We start from the raw sequence: 21,357 nt of genomic DNA on the forward strand, positions 1-21,357 counted from the left end.
TTATCATATTTTTTATTTTTTATTTTTCATATTTATTTATATATATATATTCATTTATTATTTTTATTATTATTATTAGCTATATCTATCTATATACAGTATGTTCACATGTTCAAAGTGTTGAAATATATGAACTATAATTGTATATATAGGTTCGTATATGGCCATATATATATATATATATATATATATATATGTTCAAAATATATTTGCATATGCAGGTTTGCATATATATATATATATATATATATGCAATCCTCATTTATAGCCGCATACAAACCAATACATACAATTTTAGTTAATATATTTGAACATATGTGATATGTCTATTTATCTATTTATTTTGTCTTATTTTATATTGCAAGATATTAGTATTTAGCTTAAAGTGCAATTTAAAGGCTTAATTAGGCTTAATTAAGTTATTGGACAACAGTGGTGTGTTGTACAGCCAATTGAAAAAACAAAACAATAATAATAATAATAATAATACCTTTTTTAAAAATATGTCTAAATGGGGCTAATAATATTGGCCTTAAAATTCGCTTATTAAAACTCAAATTTTGAGATGTAAACCATTGTTTAAATTTAATTAAAAGAGTTATCCCATTGTTGTCCATATTTGACCTAACATTGGGTTAAAACATTGTTTTTTTAGATGTAAATATTCTTCAACATACCCTTCAGGGCCTATAATCATTTTATACTGTAGTATAATATTAAGTACATAGTATATGTCATGGCCGTAGTCATAATTTTCCAAGTCTCGTGAATACAATATGTTATTAATTCAGATGTCATGTTTAAAAGTTAAAACCTGACTCAATTATCACTCGACCAAAGTACTTTAGTTTAAAGTTTAAGGTAATTAAGATTAACATAATTAGATTAGTATAACATACTTAATTTATCCTGGGGCTTCTGAACTCGTACTGTATGTTTAAAGCTCAGTACGGGCTGCAGACACAAAAGTGCATGTGTAGCAAATCCAAAAGTGAGAATGAATAATTCATCGGCTGGATCAGAGAACTTCAAAAATGCATGAATAACAGCGCGGGAGAATTATGAGGAAAGAGCAGCTTTTAGGCCAGTGTTTATTATTGTGCTTATAATGTGGTTTAATTGTCACTACAGTCTCTCTGCACTGGTTATTGTGCTGTTTGTCCACCAAAATAATGAAAGAAAAAACTATAAAGAGTGAGTACTGTATATGAGGATGTATGCTGTAATAACTTTTCACGTTCAGCTGTATTGGCGGGATGGATTTAACCAATAAGTGAGATCAGAGGTCCCAATAAATAACTAAATTGTCTATAAATTCTATATAACATTATTTTTAATACTATTTTGTATGGTGAGGGTCTGACAAATACACTTTTACATAATTATGACATCTGTGCGAATGCCCCCCCACCCCCCCACCTCCAATAATTGTGTTAAATATGTAGCTTTTTATGTTTTATTATTAAATTCAACAGTAGAGAGAAGCTCATAAGGGTTTGAAAGAAGTAAAGGGTGAGTAAATGATAACAGAATTGACATATGTGGGTGAACTGTGCCTTTGAGTATTGCAGCATACATGCTTATTTTGAACAGAAAGAAAGAAAGAAAGAAAGAAGAAAGAAAGAAAGAAAGAAAGAAAGAAAGAAAGAAAGAAAGAAAGAAAGAAAGAAAGAAAGAAAGAAAGAAAGAAAGAAAGAAAAGTACTCACATATCTTCAGTAACAGTTGACCCTATGGAGGAACTTCTTTCTCCTCTAATCTTGCATCCAGAAGATGAACTGTCTGGAGATCCTGTCAGATTGTTCTGCGTGTGTCTAGGAGCCAGTAAGCAGTCAGTCTGTCATTGCAGAGAGCTCCCCATGCTGGACACATCCGTCATGACCGTTTTAAGCCTGAATTTTTGTCCCGCAGTCACAAACACTTGCCAAAGTGACAAGCAGGAAAGTTCAGTCCTAAAAACTAATGTTATGGTAAATATTGTAGTGTTTTTGAACCATACTAAAGTACTTGAATTAATGAGGTGATTCTCCAGTTGCTATGGTAACACAACGACTACAGTAATTGATCTGTTGTGGTGATTCTACAGTTGCTATGGTAACATAACGACTACAGTAATTGATCTGTTTTGGTGACTCTACAGTTGCTATGGTAACATAACGACTACAGTAATTGATCTGTTGTGGTGATTCTACAGTTGCTATGGTAACACAACGACTACAGTAATTGATCTGTTTTGGTGATTCTACAGTTGCTATGGTAACACAACGACTACAGTAATTGATCTGTTTTGGTGACTCTACAGTTGCTATGGTAACACAACAACTATAGTAATTGATCTGTTGTGTTGATTCTACAGTTGCTATGGTAACACAACAACTATAGTAACTGATCTGTTGTGGTGATTCTACAGTTGCTATGGTAACACAACAACTATAGTAATTGATCTGTTTTGGTGATTCTACAGTTGCTATGGTAACACAACAACTATACTAATTGATCTGTTGTGGTGATTCTACAGTTGCTATGGTAACACAACAACTATAGTAATTGATCTGTTGTGGTGATTCTACAGTTGCTATGGTAACACAACGACTACAGTAATTGATCTGTTTTGGTGATTCTACAGTTGCTATGGTAACACAACGACTACAGTGATTGATCTGTTTTGGTGACTCTACAGTTGCTATGGTAACACAACAACTATAGTAATTGATCTGTTGTGTTGATTCTACAGTTGCTATGGTAACACAACAACTATAGTAACTGATCTGTTGTGGTGATTCTACAGTTGCTATGGTAACACAACAACTATAGTAATTGATCTGTTTTGGTGATTCTACAGTTGCTATGGTAACACAACAACTATACTAATTGATCTGTTGTGGTGATTCTACAGTTGCTATGGTAACACAACAACTATAGTAATTGATCTGTTGTGGTGATTCTACAGTTGCTATGGTACCACAACAACTATAGTAATTGATCTGTTGTGGTGATTCTACAGTTGCTATGGTAACACAACAACTATAGTAATTGATCTGTTGTGGTGATTCTACAGTTGCTATGGTAACACAACAACTATAGTAAATGATCTGTTGTGGTGATTCTTCAGCTGCTATGGTAACATAACAACTATAGTAATTGATCTGTTGTGGTGATTCTACAGTTGCTATGGTAACACAACAACTATAGTAATTGATCTGTTGTGGTGACTCTACAGTTGCTATGGTAACACAACAACTATATCAATTCGTCTGCTGTGGGGATTCTACAGTTGCCATGGTAACATAACTATACTAATCGATCTGTTGTGATTCAACAGTTGCTATGGTAACACAACAACTATAGTAATGTAAACAAATGACCCAATACTGTAGTTTTCTGCAGCTACAGGGTATACAATACTACAATGCACCAAAGTTTACTGTAGTAAAACATAAAGTGTCCCTTACGAAAAAACAAGCATACCATGAGTTTGTAATTTTATGAAGAGTAATTAAATATTGTTGATGCATATATTAAATATGCTGTACTTCATGTAGCAGGTATTCCACTAGAAGTGTACTTGTACTACACTGATAGCACTTGAGAGTAAATTAAGTCTAGATGGAATCTACTGTTTTTATCAAATGTGATTATAAAAAATTGTAATTGATAATTTTTTTGTAACATTAGAGGGTATATTTACACACTGTGTTTAATAAAAGTGATTTTTGCATAATAGGTCCCCTATAAGTGGACTATATCAGTGGACCAACGTAGGGAATAGTTAATGAGGGTATATGTGCCATAGGTTATTTTTTTTAAGGTGTATCTGGTTAGGTGTGGAGCTGAACTTTGTAGGAAAGTGACCCTCCAGGACTGTAGTTGCCCACCAATAGCCTTCTCAGTGTTAGTTCATTCATATAAGACAAGTTTATAGCGCAGTAAGGAATGCTGGCTCACCTTCACCAATCTGTACAGAATTAATTATTACTGCAGACCCCAAAGTTGGTGCCCTTGAACTCAGTGGGTATACTGGCACCACTCTAAAGACAGCTGGAAGGTTTACAGGTGCCAACAGGGCTGGGTTTATGCATCGTCAGTGTGATCCAAATGGGATATATCGCTATCTGAAAACAAAAACGACTGTCATATTGAAGTGTCATTCCAAACCGTGCTCAAAACGGGCAACTTTAAAGTGAGGGATTTTTAAAGGTGACCTATTCTGCCCCTTTATACAAGACATAAATGCGTCTCTGATGTCTTCAGAGTGTGTAGTTAAGTTTAGATAATGTTTTCTAACTCTCTGAAACTGACCCTTTCAGGCTTTGATCCTAATTGTGGTGTTTTGGTGACTGTCGCTTTAAATTCAAATGAGATTGTGCTCTTTTCAGAAGAGGGCGGAGCTATTGATGCCTGTGTGTCAGCATAGTGGCAGATTCAGTGTGAGTGTGTGCTTCATGCTTCTGTTATACATGCATACATTAATACATAAATAAATAAATAAATAAATAAATAAATAAATTAATTAATTAATTAATTAATTAATTAATTAATTAATAAATTAATAAATAAAAATTTTACATAAATAAAAAAATACACATTTGATTTGTCGCTTTACACCAGGGCTTCTCAGTCTCTGTCCAGGAGGTCCGGTGTCCTGCACATTTTAGCTCCATAACTTAAGAGAAGCAGCAGCAGGTTAATCTCCCATTCGCAAGTCTTTCATGCAGAGAAATCCCCTCAGGTCTTTGGATAATTCTGCATTCAGATGTTAATGTCCAAACACGTCTTCATATAAGTATAGTATTGTAATAGCAGTCATACAAACATCTTTAGCGAAGCCTCTCTACTTGACGGTTGGTCACGCACGTCCACCATGTTTGTAGTTTATTTACACTTTTCACCCGCGTTTGTAGTTCTAATCGAATTCACGTCCAATGCACAATGTACTGTGGGCAATATCAGCTTTTACAATATGGACGCTTCTACACTTCTAGTTTTACCGGAAATAGTGAACCATTCTGGAACCTTTGGCATATTCAACATACTATGATTTGGGACAGACTAATTCTGCTTTTGAATACTATTTAGAACGGATAGTATGTGAATTGGGATGCAGCATAGGCTTTCTAAAAAACATTCTTGCAGGTGTGTTGTGGCAAGTTGGAAATAAAATGTGCAGAATACCGGACCTCCAGAACCATGTTTAAGAACCCCTGCTTTACACCAATGTACTTAACCACCAAAGCGAGGTCTTCTTTAACAGCCTGGAGCATTCACTCATATAAATTTTGCCCTAAAGACACAGATAGGTGAGATCTTAAATAGGTTAAAGATTAGTCTGACATGATATTGAATAATCAGCTAGCCAGCACTAGTCACACGGCTCTGTTTGCACCTGCTGTTAAGAAGCTTTTTCAGTGATGGGATTAGACGTGGTCGGCTGAGAGATTTATTTTCATCTTAAAAATGTCTTACATTTCCAAAACAAAATTTTAAGCTTTAAAAGGGAGCTGCTACAGTATGTCACTTTTTACAAGCTGTAAAATGCGTCTCTGATATCTCTAGAGCAGTGTTTCCCAACCCTGTTCCTGGAGGCACACCAACAGTACATATTTTGGATGTCTCCGTTATCTGACCCATTAACTTCAGGTGTTGGAGTCTCTTCTGATGTTCTGATGAGTTGATTCAGGTGTGTTTGATTAGGGAGAGGTTGAAAATGTGGACTGTTGGTGTGCCTTCAGGAACAGGGTTGGGAAACACTGCTCTAGAGTAAAGATGTGAGCTGAAAATAGCACACAGATAATGCTTTATTACTCTCTGAAACTGACTTAAATTCAGTGAAATATTGTGCTTTAAGAAATGATACGCCAAAATGAAGTGAGTTCTTGATTAAAGCAGGCAAAACAGTCTACCAACGGGATACGCAAAATAATCTTATGTCAAAATCAAAAACAAGATTATTTAACTTCCCCATTAGCAGATTATTTTGCTTGTTGATCTCATTTTGACTCATTATTTCTGAAAATCACCTTCCAGCTGCAACCCATCACTGGGAAACACCCACACACTCTTACATCCACACACACACTCATACACTACGGCCAATGTAGTTCATCCCTTACTATTTACTATTCCCCTATAGCGCATGTGTTTGGACTGTGGGGGAAACCGGAGCACGCGGAGGAAACCCACACCAACACGGGGAGAACATGCAAACTCCACACAGAAACACCAACTGACCCAGCCGGAATTCGATCCAGCGATCTTCTTGCTGTAAGGTGACAATGCTAACCAGTGAGCCATCGTGTCGCCTCATAATGGTTTTATTAACGTCCTAAAAAGTTCTTCATTTGACTTGATGAAACCGGCAGAAACCCTGGATAGACACTGAGGGATATAGCATTTACTCTACAAATATGAAGTGGTAATGTAAATGCATTCATACTACACCCATATGTGTTTTAAGTATAATCATTGCTTCCACTTTTTAGCACATAGGGTTGAATTACTGCATGAATATATTAAGTATGTTCAATATTATACATGCTATCGGCAACTAGTGAATGTATAGTTGAAGTCAGGATTATTTGCCCCCCTTTGGATTTTTTTTTTTTTTTTTATATATATTTCCCAAATGATGTTGAACAGATTCAGGAAATATTCACAGTATTTCCTATAATATTTTTTCTTCTGGAGAAAGTCTTATTTGTTTTATTTCGGCTAGAATAAAAGCAGTTTTTAATTTTTAAAAGCCATTTTAAGGTTAATATTATTAGCCCCTTTAAGCAATATATTTTTTTCCGATAGTCAACAGAACAAACCATCATTATACAATAACTTGCCTAATTACCCTAACCTGCCTAATTAACCTAGTTAAGCCTTTAAATGTCACTTTAAGCTGAATACTAGTGTCTTGAACAATATCTAGTCTAATATTATTTACTGTCATCATGGCAAAGAGAAAAGACATCAGTTATTAGAGATGAGTTATTAAACTATTATGATTAGAAATGTGTTGAAGAAATCTCTCCGCTAAACAGAAATTAGGGAAAAAAATAAACAGGGGGGGGGGGGGCTAATAATTCAGGGGGGCTAATAATTCTGACTTCAACTGTATTTATTGATGTCATGAAATCAAAATACTAGAGAATAGTACGCTGTAAAAAATATGCGCTACGCATGCACGCTAACACATGCATGACGTCAACGTGCGTTTCGTCATCACGCTACAGGCCAAAACTGACAAAAACATATGACATGTTTACATTTCAGGCTGGAAATATTGAGATATCACAATCATTCACAAAAGCAGGAAGATGTATGATTCCTCAATCAAGATGAGTGCCGTCATAAATCTCCATAATCTGATAAGAATTATTGCATTCCCAATCCGGATCTATAAGGATTTTCCCAGTAATCCAGCAGGTCATATTCCGATATAAAAGCAGCCTTTGCTTAAAGCTCTCGTCAGACTCAAAGTTCTCTGGGAAAAGCCAACAGGTGCATACACAATTTAGCATTATTATATTTATTTACATTTTATTAACTTATTTATACTTATTTCATATATTATATTTATTTTATTTTATATTTATACTAAATTTCATTCATTTTCCTTTTGCTTAATCCTTGATTTATCACGGGTCACCACACATCGGACTATTTTGGCTATTGATTTTTATTCAGTTCAGCTCATCTTTATTTCTATAGCGCTTCTACAATGTAGATTGTGTCAAAGCATACAAGTTCTAGTAAATTTCTAGTTATTATTATTATTATTATTATAAATGTGATTTTGCTCCACATGCATGAAGAAATGGAGTCTGAAATGGGCACGGCTGCATCAGAAAGCATTGCAGAGGTCATGCCAAGGATAGGTTACACTATCCTGGCCGTGATCATCGGTGTTTTCTCGGTGTGTGGTGTTATTCTTAACGTGACTGTGATCGCGGTGACACTGAAGCATAAACAGCTCCGGCAGCCGCTCAACTTTGCGCTGGTCAATCTAGCGGTGGCGGATCTGGGCTGCGCTGTGTTTGGAGGCCTGCCCACTGTAGTGACCAACGCCATGGGCTACTTCAGCCTGGGCAGAGCCGGCTGTGTGCTGGAGGGCTTCGCTGTGGCCTTCTTCGGTGAGTAGTTATTCATTTATTCAACCCTTATGTGCTGTTGGGTCATTTTCATCCACTCTGGAGTGATTATAAGGCTTAATTTAGCCATAAATGTCTCTGTGTTTTATTAAATGGTATGATTTCAGCTGACAAATCTCATTTTGACATATATTTTGGGAAAGTGCTTTGAAATTCAGCAATACACTCTGTTCAGATTGACTTCCCTTTGGTTATGTTGGGGACTGTTTTTACCCCCATTGACTTCCATTATAATGACAGTTTTTAATTGCAAACATGACAGCATATAATCATGCATTCTTGATTGGTGGTGGTTTTCCCTGTTGGGAAGAGGCACAGTTGGTCATATTTACCGTTGATCATCAGTTACAGTGCAAAATAAGCTTAGTTCCTGCCTTGTATATGGAGTTCCAGCCACCAGCATCTACAACATCATGTTCAACTACAACATGAGTGAAAAACGATTAGCTTAATGACTTGTTTGTTGCTACATGTTGTATGTACTACATGCTTGTTAATTACTGTATTAATTAACACTTTAGTTTTAGCTAAATGTAACTAATATGAGCGCATGAGCTGTTAATCAGGGTGTCCGCGGGCTCTTAAAACGTCTTAAATTCTAAATACAAAATTTTAGGCCTTAAAAAATCTTAAATACACTGAAGTATATTGTCTTATAGGTCTTAAATCATTTTAGGATTTATGTAAAGCTACTCAATTGATCTATCACGGAGGAAAACTTTTAGCAAAACTCTATTTATAACTAATATTAAAACAGTCTGTTGTGCGCACAAATAATTTATTAATGTTTTTAACGTTATGTTGAAATATAAAGTATGTATACTACTAACGGTCTGCTTGTTTTGACATGTTATTTATAATATGTGGCTTAAAAATAACTCATTAGAATTACTTTTTTATACGACAAGTAATTTTTTATTTTAATTTTTTTGCTGCTCGGCCATCCTTAGCAAAATCCTTAGCATTTAGCCCTATATAAGTCTGATACTTCATTCTTCATGGTCTTGAAAATGACTTAAATTTGACTTGGTGAAACCCGCAAAAACCTAATGTTTACATTTGTACATATTTACATTAATATTTTTATTATTTGCAAATTAAAAACCACCTTATGTGTATTTAATACCTCTGAATTTTGTGAATTTTTCGGAGGCTGCTTCCGTCCTCCAGAGGTCACATTTTCAGCTGCATCTGCATACACTGAGAGCCTTAATGACTGAAAAGAAATACACTGTTTTCCACCATCTGGCAACCTGTAGTGCTGAAATATAATTGGCTAAACTGGCAGTGGGCTGGTTATAGAGACCAAAACTTCTGACATTCTGACACTGAACGCACATCCTAAAAACAGAGTAACTGACTTTAGCATTGTTTCTAAAATAAATATGTTCACTTAACATGTTTTCTAAATATCTGCGAACATATTATGGTGTTTTTTATGATTTAGAAGAGTCAAAAACTGACCTACAGAACATTTAATGTCTTCCTCACTGAATCTGCAGTGTTACCGTCTGAAATGTGCACTGTGGAGGTGAAGGTGGAGATGTGGAGGTGAAGCTCTCTCTGTCCTGCAGGTTTTACTCCACAAAACTCCTTATAAAAGCCAGAAACTTTTTAAAGAGTTAATGCTTACAACTGATGATCAACAGTAAAATATAGATATTTCACCTGTCATGGCATTGCAATCAAAAAATGTCCTTATAATGGAAGTCAATGGGGCAAAAACAGCCCCCAACATAAGGAAAGGGGAGTCGATTTGAACAGGAGGAATATTTCCGACTTCAGCTGTGAATCTCTTTGTGTCCTGCAGGAATCGCGGCTCTGTGTTCAGTGGCCATCATTGCATTGGAGCGCTGTATGGTGGTCTGCAGGCCGGTGGGCTCCATCAGCTTCCAGATGAGGCACGCTGTGTTTGGGGTGGCGGTCTCCTGGCTCTGGTCCTTCATCTGGAACACTCCTCCTCTATTCGGATGGGGTCGGTTCGAGCTGGAGGGCGTCCGGACGTCCTGCGCTCCAGACTGGTACAGCAGAGATCTGGCCAACGTCTCTTACATCATCTGCTACTTTCTGCTGTGCTTCGCCCTGCCGTTCTCCGTCATCGTCTTCTCATACACTCGCCTGCTCTGGACCCTGCGGCAGGTGCCATTACCAACTATTAAATGACTGACATTTGTGTGTGTGTGTGTGTGCATATCTGTGTGCATTTGTGCAATTATGTCTGTGTGTGTGTTGCTGTGTCACTGCATGTGTGTGTGTCTGTCTGTGTGTCCATCTCTCTCTTTCTTTGTGTGTGCATATCTGTGTGCATTTGTGCCTGTGTGTGTCTGTGCGCGCATGTCTTTCTCTTTCTGTGTGTGTGCATTTGTGTCTATGTCTGCGCATGTGTATGTGTGCGTACGTGCATGTTTGTTTGTCCTGCAGGTGAGTCGTCTGCAGGTGTGTGAGGGTGGCAGTGCGGCGCGAGCAGAGGCTCAGGTCTCCTGTATGGTGGTGATGATGATCTTAGCCTTCCTCCTCACCTGGCTGCCGTACGCCACCTTCGCTCTGTCTGTGATCCTGATCCCAGACCTGTACATCGACCCTGTGATCGCCACCGTGCCCATGTACCTGACCAAAAGCAGCACCGTCTTCAACCCCATCATCTACATCTTCATGAACAGGCAGGTGAGTTCATGTGCACTCAGATCAGTGCGCGGACACACACTGACAAACAACTTTCTTCATTTTGACTATACTTGAGGAGCAAAATGATTTAAAGTACACCTATTATGCAGAAATCCCCTTTATAAGGGGTTTAACTCCAGTTGTGTGTCAGCAGTGTGTGAATATCTCCAGCTTCTAACGGTAAAGATAAATTAATTGTGTTTGTTTATAATCAGACTTGATGATAACAGTCTGCAGAAACACTTTGATTGGCATTTTCACTTTGTACGTGTCATCAAAGGGGGAAAGCCCCGCCCACTAGTGCCTATCTCTCCCTCATAGACTCTTATCACATGACATCACGCGGTGTCAGGTGTCAGAGAACTCACCCAGCCAGCTGTATATTTACTACAGATATAGTTAGATGGTCACTACGGCTGTTTTCTAAAAATATGAAGACTGCATTTTAATTATAAGATGTAAATGCAGTGTTATTAGATTAAGGAATTATTTGTAACTTATTATTAATTAGGGTATACAGATATTAAATTAAAACCACCCAGTAGGTGGCGGTAGGACACTGTCTAAAGCAGGGGTGTCCAAACTCCGGCCCGTGGGCCATCTTGCGGAGAAAGTCTTATTTGTTTTATTTTGGCTAGAATAAAAGCAGTTCTTAATTAAATCTTTTTTCAATTATCTACAGCACAAACCACTGTTATATAATAACTTGCCTAATTACCTTAACTTTAACCTACTCTTTTGGATTACCTGTGTCTCCTGCCATTTGCTCTTGTTCCAACCCTGTCCGTTTCTCTAAAGGATATAATGTCAATAAGACCGATCTGAGACCAGTGCGTGTCTGTGTTTCAGTTCAGGGATCGAGCGCTCTCATTCCTGCTGTGCGGCAGAAACCCATGGGCCGCTGGAGCTGAAGAAGAAGAAGAAGAAACCACAGTATCATCCGTCAGCCGGAGCGCCACCGTCTCCCCTGCATGACCTCTCATTATCACATCTGCCCTTTATATTTCAAATATTTCTCGAGTGATGTTCAACAGAGCAAGGACATGTTCACCTGCATGACTTTCATTACCAATTAATTAAAGGGAAAGTTCACCCAAAAAATGAACATTCTGTCATTAATTACACCACACTGTAAAAAGCGATTAGTTGCTTGACTTTAAAAATCTGAGAAGTCGATTTTACTTTACTTTAAAAAAGTCTGTAAACCCATTGACTTAATCTTTAAAATTATACAGTTTGTTGACTTAATAATTATGAGGCAATGACTTTACTCCCTTTTCTAAGTAAAGTCAACTAATCCCTTCTTACAGTGCAGACATGAAAATAAAAGAAAAAATACTAAATGTGAATAAGACTCACATTTAACAAACAGTACCAAACTCAAACAGCAGGTGTCGCTATGAGTAACCTGGGATTATTTATTTTAATATGCCACAAGGTTACTGAGATGATTTAGTCTTTTGAAGAATTATGATTACTGTCTAATATTTGTGTGCCTCATCCCTCGTTTTAATTCTTTTAAATCAGTACTTACAAATATACGTAATGCTTTATATATATATATATATATATATATATATATATATATATATATATATATATATATATATATATATATATATATATATATATATATATATATATATATATTTATATGATTTTTTTTATGAACATTGTTGTATTGTTGCATAAAGACAGGACATTTTGTATGAATGGCAAAAAGTTCCAGAATAAAATGATGCAACGCAGTACTTTTTGTTTTACAGACTCAGATTATTATTCTTTGACTCTTTATTGAGTTCATTGAGCAGGGAGATGTGCCTGATGGGTTTTTTCAGTTTCACGTCCTCTAACAGGTGCAGATATCTGACAGATGTTTCAGAAACAGCCCTCACTCTTTACTTTTGCGTGTTTATTTATCTATGAAGTCATTACTGTTTAGAAACGTAGAAAGAGATAGTTCACACAAAACTGAAAAGTCCGTCATTTACTTCTCCCTTTTGTTTTTTTTCTGTTGAACACAGTTGAAGATACTTCCAAGAATGTTGGAAACTGGTAACTACCGTAGTATGCTTTTTCCTATTATGGACATCAATGGTTACAGGTTTCCAATATTCTTCGAAGTATCTCCATTTGTATTCAACAGCAGAACATCATAAACATTTATAAACACTTGAGGGACAGTAAATTGTGAGGAAATATTCCGTTTTGTGGTCAAATAGTTAATTAAACTGTATATTATAGCATTTACAACTCTTATGCTAATGAATGCTCCAGATACCTGTAGTATTAACTATAGTGAACTGTTATACTATAATACACTTGTTTTGACTACAGTAAACTGTGGTGTATTGTAGTATAATATACGGTATATTATACTACAATACACCAGTTTACTGTAGTAAAAATAGTATAACCTATAGGCTATAGATGTAGAAAACGTATTGAGAAACGTATGCAGTTGTGTTATCTACTATATGTTATCAATTATATAATCACCACAACTGATTAATTCAAGTACTTTACTAAAGTGTGGATAAAAACACTACATTTATTTACAGTATTTTGTTTATGTGGCGTTTGGTTAAATGGCGCGAAATGCTAAGATTCTCCCACTTTAGCCCTTCATACTAATTGAATTCACGGGTATATAAAACACTTATAAAACTGTCGCATATACAGATTATAAACGTATTATGAGAGTTATTAATTATGCTAAAATCAGCGAAACATCAAACGTCACGAACAAACACTGACCGTACTGCGCAGAACCGGAAGTGGAGAGCAGATCCGGTTAAACAGCAGTGACGATGGTTTATGTGTCAAATGGTAAGGGCTAAAAACAACTCTTGTTTATGACAAATAATATACTTTTAAAAATCTTTCGTAATATATATATATATGTGTATATATATGTGGCAACTTGTACATCGCTAAATCTGTAAATTAGCGTCGCTGTGTTAGATTAGACATATTGTAGTCACTCTGACTAATGTTTATTTCTTACCTGACGCGTTTTAATCTATTTTACGCGGTTTAAACTATTAAATCTGCTTGTTCTGGATAATCTGTCATAATGTATGTTATTTTGTTAACATTATAGATACAATTCGGGTAGTATATTAAGAATGCTACTATGGTAAACACAATTGTGTTGATAATTAAAAGAGGCTGTCGTGTTTTTCCACAGTTTTCTAAGTTTAACTTTACATATTAATCGATAAATAAGCTCACAATAATAATAAACTCCACCAAATATGCAGTCTTTCAATATTAATAATAGTAATAATCTTTCAATGTTTTCGATATTCATAACTATGTGTTCACCATAGTAGGGTTCGTAATTGTATCGTCATTTAACATTCATTTTTGTTTGAAGCACATTTAATGTTTTGTGTAGTTTTCTGTTATATTATATCTATAAAAGTTAGTGCTGGGTAAAAATTAATCGCCTCCAAGATAAAGGTTAGATTTGACGTACTATATGTGTGTGTGCTGTGTATATTATATAAAGAGAAACATGCATGCATCCATATATTTAAGAAAATGTTTATATATTTAGATATAAAATATGTATATGATACAAATTAGATGTAAATTTAAATATCTGTTTGTTTTGTACAGTTTTGTTTCTGTGTATGTCGCTCTATCGCATATACTTAATTGATATATATATATATATATATATATATATATATATATATATATATATATATATATATATATATATATATATATATATTACACAGACGCATATATTATGTCAAAACAAAATTTTATTTTAGATAAGATTAATCTTTGCCCAGCACTAAGTTTGGAGTTTTGCTGTTTGCTTTGTATTGTGTAATGTATTAAGATTTGTTATACTGCTCATTATTTTTGTATGTTTTTAATATATAACTGCTGTTGTTGTGTGTTCAGGTCAGGTTCTGGACAGCAGGAGCCGTTCACCCTGGAGTCTGTCCTTCCTGACCGACTTCTTCTGGGGTGCAGTCGAGTTCATCGGCTTGTTGTGAGCTCATTTGTTTATTTATGCATAAACAAAGTCAGCATTGAGATTTAATTTGTTTATTGCTTGCCATTTACAGCAGCACTTCTAGTTTACGTCTGCCCTACTTTTATTGAGGTAAAGCTGGTTTTTTATTTGGACTTTCTCGTTAATTTCACAAAAGTTTTGCTTGTAAATTCTTAATATTGAAATCATATTATCGGTCAATGACTGTCAAAGTACAACACTGTTCACAGTCAATTAAATAATGATAATGCTGTTTTGAATACATTCTTACATGCCGTTTCAGACTCAATATTTAAAGCAGCAGTAAACTATATAGAAGGGGTGCCCAAACTTTTTCATAGGGCGAAAAACCAGATATCAGTGACTACGTTTACATGGACATCAGTAATGAAATTATTTACCTTAGTCTAATTAAGACAATAATAAATTGAAGGTGTTTACATGAGTTGCTTTTTTATAACATATAGTATATAGTATAGTATCATAATAGTGTCAGACAGCTGTGTGTGTGTAGATGATCCTGCCGCAAAAAAACAAGGCAAACAGTCCTACATGACGGTAATAGTTTGATTGCAGTGTTTACATGTCTGTACTGTACTCCACATGTCTTAATTCTGTTTCTCTTTAGTTCGATTATGACTTAAATCGAATTAAATTAATCAAAAATCACTGTTTACATGGTAGAGTGTTGTCTTAATCATATTAAAATCAGATTATTAGTGTCCATGTAAACGTACTCAATGAGAGCTGTGGGCCGAAGGTAAATATACCAAACATTAAAGTTGTCATGGGTAATTTCCTAATTTATTTCATAATATTTTAAAGGAAATAGAAAACATTAGTTTAAATCATATTAAATAATGCAGGTTAACTTTTAAAAATTCTAACTTAATGCAATAAAAACATAAACAATGACTTTTATAACACAGTGGAGCTCTGCCATTGACTTGATTTGCTCATCAAAGTCTCTGCATTGTCAGTAATTTTAAACAAATTCTCATTCATTCATTTTCTTTTCGGCTTAGTTCCTTTATTGATCAGGGGTCACCACAGCAGAATGAACCGCCAACTATTCCAGCACATGTTTTATGCAGCGGATGCCCTTCCAGCTGCAACCTATCACCAGGAAACATCCAAACACGCTCATTCACACACACTCATACAGTACAGACAATTTAGCTTACCCAATTCACCTATGTCTTTGGACTTGTGGGTGAGACCAGAGCACCCGGAGGAAACCCACGCCAACATTGGGAGAACATGCACTAGAAACACTAACTGACCCAGCCGATGCTCGAACCAGCGACCTTCTTGCTGTGAGGCGACAGCGCTACCCACTGCTCCACCGCATCGCTCTCTGATTAATTTACATCATTGAATTGAAACATTTAATTTCAGTTAGCTTTTAACAGTAAAACATCCCCATCGAAACATCTCCATCAGTCTCTTGTCTCTTCTCAGATGGGATGGTGGGCCAAATCAAAGGTTACCATAGGCCAACTTTAGCTCTCGGGCTTCCAATTGGGCATCACTACAATATAGGGAGCATCACTGTTCAAAATGAATGAATGTGCGAATACAAAACCAGCTTTACCTCAGTCCTACTGATCACTAACCCCAACACAAGTGAAGGATTTTTAGTTTTAGGGATGCATTTGTTATTGGGTCAAAGATGAATGTTTATTTTAAAGCATCAAAACAAATTACAAAATCCTTTCTTCATGAAAAATGATGATTTATTTTAGTTTGGCGGGAATAAAAAAAAATACTTAACGTAAAAACTTCCAAGGTGAATTTTATTAGCCCCCTTAAAGGGTTATTTCACCCAAAACTGAAAACTAAAAAGGTTTGCTCATCAGAAACTAAGCTCAAATCAATGAAACGAAAGCTTCACTCAAGAGCAAATAATAATGCATGTTGAAATTCTCTGAATCAGTGCGAACATATTCTTGTGGAGTGCCACATTTTTAATGTTATCAGACAGCAAATTTTATCTGGACAGACTTTAAATGAAATATTTTTAAATGTGAATCCATCTAAAATTGTACAATTGTTATCAACAGGAAACCTTAAACAATCTAAAACAGTTTTTTCTTATATATTATCATTATTATTTATGTATTTTACCTTGTATATTATTTATTGCAGTTGATTACTTTTAATTGTTAGAATATTTTTATAGTTATAGAAAATTAGTATTTATAAAGCGTGGTAAAATTGATCTATTTTAATTTTTTGCCATGACATAGCCAAAGAAGCTGAAATGGCAATAAAATTAAAACTCTCTCTCTGAATCTGTGCAGAATCAGTTTCTTGATTGATTTTTTATACCACAGCTCTATCACTACTCCAGTGGTTACTAGAAGAAGTAACCTGATCAAATTCAGATGTGGGTATATGCACAGCTAGTGTTTTTCAGCCTATGATAAGCGTCCGCTGAAAGGTTAATGTGACTGTTTTCAGTTTTATACAGCTTCAATGTTGTAATGTTATTAAAAAAACATTCAGTTAAACAAACTTGAGCGTTCTTTTAGTTTTCAAGCATAAAACGAGATGAAAGAAGCAAGATGTAAACACAAGCTGCGTCAGTTGCAGCAGGCGAGTTCAGAAACTCCATTGAAAATACTGTGGTGAAATACATGTTCATATTTTAAAGACATGGTGGGGAAATCTGAATTAACGCGGTGCTTCTTGTACATTCTGAGACTCCCTTTCTATCGTATATCAATCAAGCAGTGATTTTTAAAGAAATCGCATCTTAAACGTGGCAATTGTAATGGAAAGTTCACCGGAAGCGCTCGAGCTGAAAATGAAAAGTCTGTGCATAAACTCCTCATGCACAGTATGATATGCAGTGAAGGGCTTACATGACCACTCATGACCTTAAAATAATACCAATAATAATCATTCATTCATTCATTCATTTTCCTTCAGCTTAGTCCCTTATTTATCAGGGTTCAACACAGCGGAATGAACCGCCAACTATTCCAGCATATGTTTCACACAGCAGATGCCCTTCCAGCCGCAACCCAGTACTGAGAAAATAATAATAACAATATAAATCTAAATTTTGGAGAAATAGAAGTGATTCAATAGAAAATAAAAGCAAATATAAACTATTTGAAGACGTTCGCTGTAGAGTATGTGGCTGTAGAAACAAAGTATAAAACAAACAGAAATACAGGTATAGACGTGTTTCTAACATAGTGCCTGGTGCATGTAACGTGTGCTAGTTGTAATGCATTACAATAATCACTGTGCTTATCAAACCTGCTGTAACCGTCAGCGATTCCTCCTCAGCTTCCAGACTCTGGTCCAGCCAGATCTGTCTAAAGATGGAAACAACAGCGCGTCGTCTCGCTTCAGTGACGGCAGAGGGTACGTCCAGCATCTTCATCACAGAAATCATGCTGATGTTCTCTGTATTTATGCTTTCATCCACTCTGGGCTGATTTTTAAGCCTTAATTTGGCCACAACCTTCTCTGTGTTTACGCAAATGGGAGGATTTTTGCTGATACATCTTATTTTGACTCATATTTTAGGAAAATGCTTTAAATATTTACTCAATTATGCACTCTGGGCACATTGACTCTCCTTTTTTGGCTGTTTTTGCTCCATTGACTTCCATTTTAATCACATTTATTGATTGCAAAGCCATGACTGCATATAATCATGCATTCTAGATTGTTGCTGGTTTTCCCTGTTGGGATGAGGGACATTTTTACTGTCGATCATCAGTTGCATTGCAAAATGAGCTTAGTTCCTGGCTTAAAATTATATGGTTATGGTTATTAATTTGCACACTTAGCTTGATATGTTTAAGCAAAACAAAATAAGTGTATTTCTGCACACTCTAATCAGCTGTTTTACTCCATATCAAAGCCAGAAACTCTTCATCACAGGCCTATCTAAAGGGTTAATGCTGACAACTGATGATCAACAGTAGAAATGACCCATTTTACCTCTTAATCCCAACATTGAAAACCAGCAGCAATCAAGAATGCATGATTACATGCTAACATGGCTTTGCAATCAATAAATATGATTATAATGGAAGTCAATGGGGGCAAAAACAGCCCCTAACATACCCAAAGGGGAGTCAATCTGAACAATACACAAGGGTTATACACTGCTCTGTTCTTTCAGTCCTCCTGGGTTCCCGGGCCGCCGGCGGATGGGTAGAATAAACCACGGCGCAGGTCCCACTCCTCCACCCATGGGCGGAGGAGGATGAGGAAGGTCAGTGAGACGCAAACACACTGAAAAGCTCTCAGGTGCAGCTCCTGGGCATTCATGAGGGGTCGAAAGTTTGAGGCTTACAAATAAAACTGAAACAGACACCAGTTTGATAAATAAATAAATAAATAATTTAATAAATAAATAAATAAATAATTTAATAAATAAATAAATAATTTAATAAATAAATAAATAATTTAATAAATAAATAAATAAATAATTTAATAAATAAATAATTTAATAAATAAATAAATAATTTAATAAATAAATAAATAAATAAATAAATAATTAATGAATTAAATAAATAAATAAATAATTAAATAAATAAATAAATAATGAATTAAATAAATAAATAAATAATTAAATAAATAAATAAATAAATAATTTAATAAATAAATAAATAATTTAATAAATAAATAAATAATTAATGAATTAAATAAATAAATAAATAAATAAATAATTAAATAAAAAAATAAATAAATAATGAATTAAATAAATAAATAAATAATTAAATAAATAAATAAATAATTTAATAAATAAATAATTTAATAAATAAATAAATAAATAAATAATTAATGAATTAAATAAATAAATAAATAAATAATTAAATAAATAAATAAATAATGAATTAAATAAATAAATAATTTAATAAATAAATAAATAATTTAATAAATAAATAAATAAATAAATAAATAAATAATGAATTAAATAAATAAATAATTAATTAAATAAATAAATAAATAAAAGATTTGATGAGAAACGAGGTGACGTCAAAAAAAAACATGTGTCCATATAGGTGGAAGTGACAAACTGCAAACTGTAGCTGTTTATATCAGGTTTATGTGTTGTAAATGAGAGTTTAATCACTGTATTGGAGCACACTAGCTTATAGACGTCCTTAAGACTAACATGCTATGCGTCTACATCAAATAAACTATTTTATCTCACTGCACCTTTAGAACACTGAAAGGTTTTGAATGTTAAAACAGAGATGTCCTGGAGGAGAGTGTTGTGAATGTTGTTGATTAAGTGTGTGTGTCTGTGTGTTGCAGGTAAACGCCTGCACGCTGATGCAGGCGCTGAGGACAGAGAGATGCTGCTGAGAGTCTGTGATGAACATTAATGCAGACGCTCTACAGATCATCACCGTCCTCTTCACCGGCTGCCAAGTGCTTCACAGCACACTCATGACGTTACTCTGGGAATTCCTGCACAGAGGGGCCAGAGTCACTGATCATGGCAGCCACACACACACACACACACACTGGCGCTCAGTTATATAACTCTTCTCAGTTTTTATTCTTTAATGTCTTAATAAAAGGAAATGTAATGCATATTCTATGTACAATTTGCATCAATAAAATAAGTTATGTTGAATTTCGTCCAGAATTTCGGCTGGTATTGTTTTGTTTTGGTTATTAAATACTGAAAAATTCAATATGACGTCTGTTTAATTTCTATGGAGCTACCCTATAGGTGTAGAAAACTACCTTTATTTGAGTTGTTGTGTTACTTCAGCACATAAAGAATTACAATAATAGATTCAAGTCATTTTCTATAGTTTAAAAGCACTATAATATGTGTTAGAAATGATTACTAAAGTATATATCCTGGTTCAGCAGGGGCGTAGCAACCAGGGGGGACGGTGGGGATCCGTCCCCCTCACTTTTAGAGACAGACCATTTAGAAACTGGTGATTAATAATTATATGAACATATGATCTCATACAGCCGTCCCCCCCACTTTTAAAATGTCCACTACACCCCTGCCTGTTCCACTAACACGACGTGTCCAGCGGGTGGCGTTAATACCACAACATTTTTCGTGAGAGAAAAACAAAATTCTTCTCAGGGTTGCCAAATCTGCGGTTTTCTAGCTGAACAGATCTGTGTTCCTCTATTTGTAGGGTTTATTAGTCTGCGGGTTAAAGGTTTTGCATTTATTATATTTATATGGTTGCGTTAAAATATCTTACTCCAGCAAATTATTATTGAACTGAAAACCTGTAGTCATGAATCCCATAATAGGAAAAAACTGATTGTCAGTGATTAAAGTATATGATCAAAAGATCATATTTTGTGTTCAACAGAAGAAAGAAACTCATAAAGGTTTGAAACTAGTAAAGCCTGAGTAGATGACAATCACCATTTGGAATTACCCTTATTTTTGTATTATAAATTTACATACAGAATTACGATTATTATACAATAACAAGTGTATAATGTATAGAATTATGAAAAACCCAACCCTCACAGTCATGTAAAAATATTAATTATTGTTGTACAGTGTCACATATTTATGTCA

General features: G+C 34.9%; 2 protein-coding genes across 2 annotated transcripts; both read left to right on the forward strand.

The window, feature by feature from the left end:
* The first annotated feature begins 7,791 nt into the window (after positions 1-7,791).
* Positions 7,792-11,776, forward strand: parapinopsina (parapinopsin a). The gene is made up of 4 exons (XM_056464561.1): positions 7,792-8,119; positions 9,948-10,276; positions 10,559-10,801; positions 11,651-11,776. Exons 1-4 carry the CDS (start codon positions 7,792-7,794, stop codon positions 11,774-11,776), a joined length of 1,026 nt encoding a protein of 341 aa, XP_056320536.1.
* Positions 11,777-13,548: 1,772 nt separating this feature from the next.
* Positions 13,549-20,442, forward strand: selenok (selenoprotein K). The gene is made up of 5 exons (XM_056464562.1): positions 13,549-13,630; positions 14,723-14,813; positions 18,117-18,194; positions 18,964-19,056; positions 20,106-20,442. Exons 1-5 carry the CDS (start codon positions 13,612-13,614, stop codon positions 20,107-20,109), a joined length of 285 nt encoding a protein of 94 aa, XP_056320537.1. The 5' UTR covers positions 13,549-13,611; the 3' UTR covers positions 20,110-20,442.
* Positions 20,443-21,357: the final 915 nt, after the last annotated feature.

The sequence above is a fragment of the Danio aesculapii genome, chromosome 8 (assembly GCF_903798145.1).
Source record: "Danio aesculapii chromosome 8, fDanAes4.1, whole genome shotgun sequence".
NCBI classification, from domain to species: Eukaryota; Metazoa; Chordata; class Actinopteri; order Cypriniformes; family Danionidae; genus Danio; species Danio aesculapii.

Bases quoted from the DNA above. Each gene is read 5' to 3' on its own strand.
- parapinopsina (XM_056464561.1), top strand. From the start codon at position 7,792: ATGCATGAAGAAATGGAGTCTGAAATGGGCACGGCTGCATCAGAAAGC. The intron at 8,120-9,947 runs GTGAGTAGTTAT...TGTGTCCTGCAG, and splicing joins CTTCGCTGTGGCCTTCTTCG to GAATCGCGGCTCTGTGTTCA. The intron at 10,277-10,558 runs GTGCCATTACCA...TTTGTCCTGCAG, and splicing joins TGCTCTGGACCCTGCGGCAG to GTGAGTCGTCTGCAGGTGTG.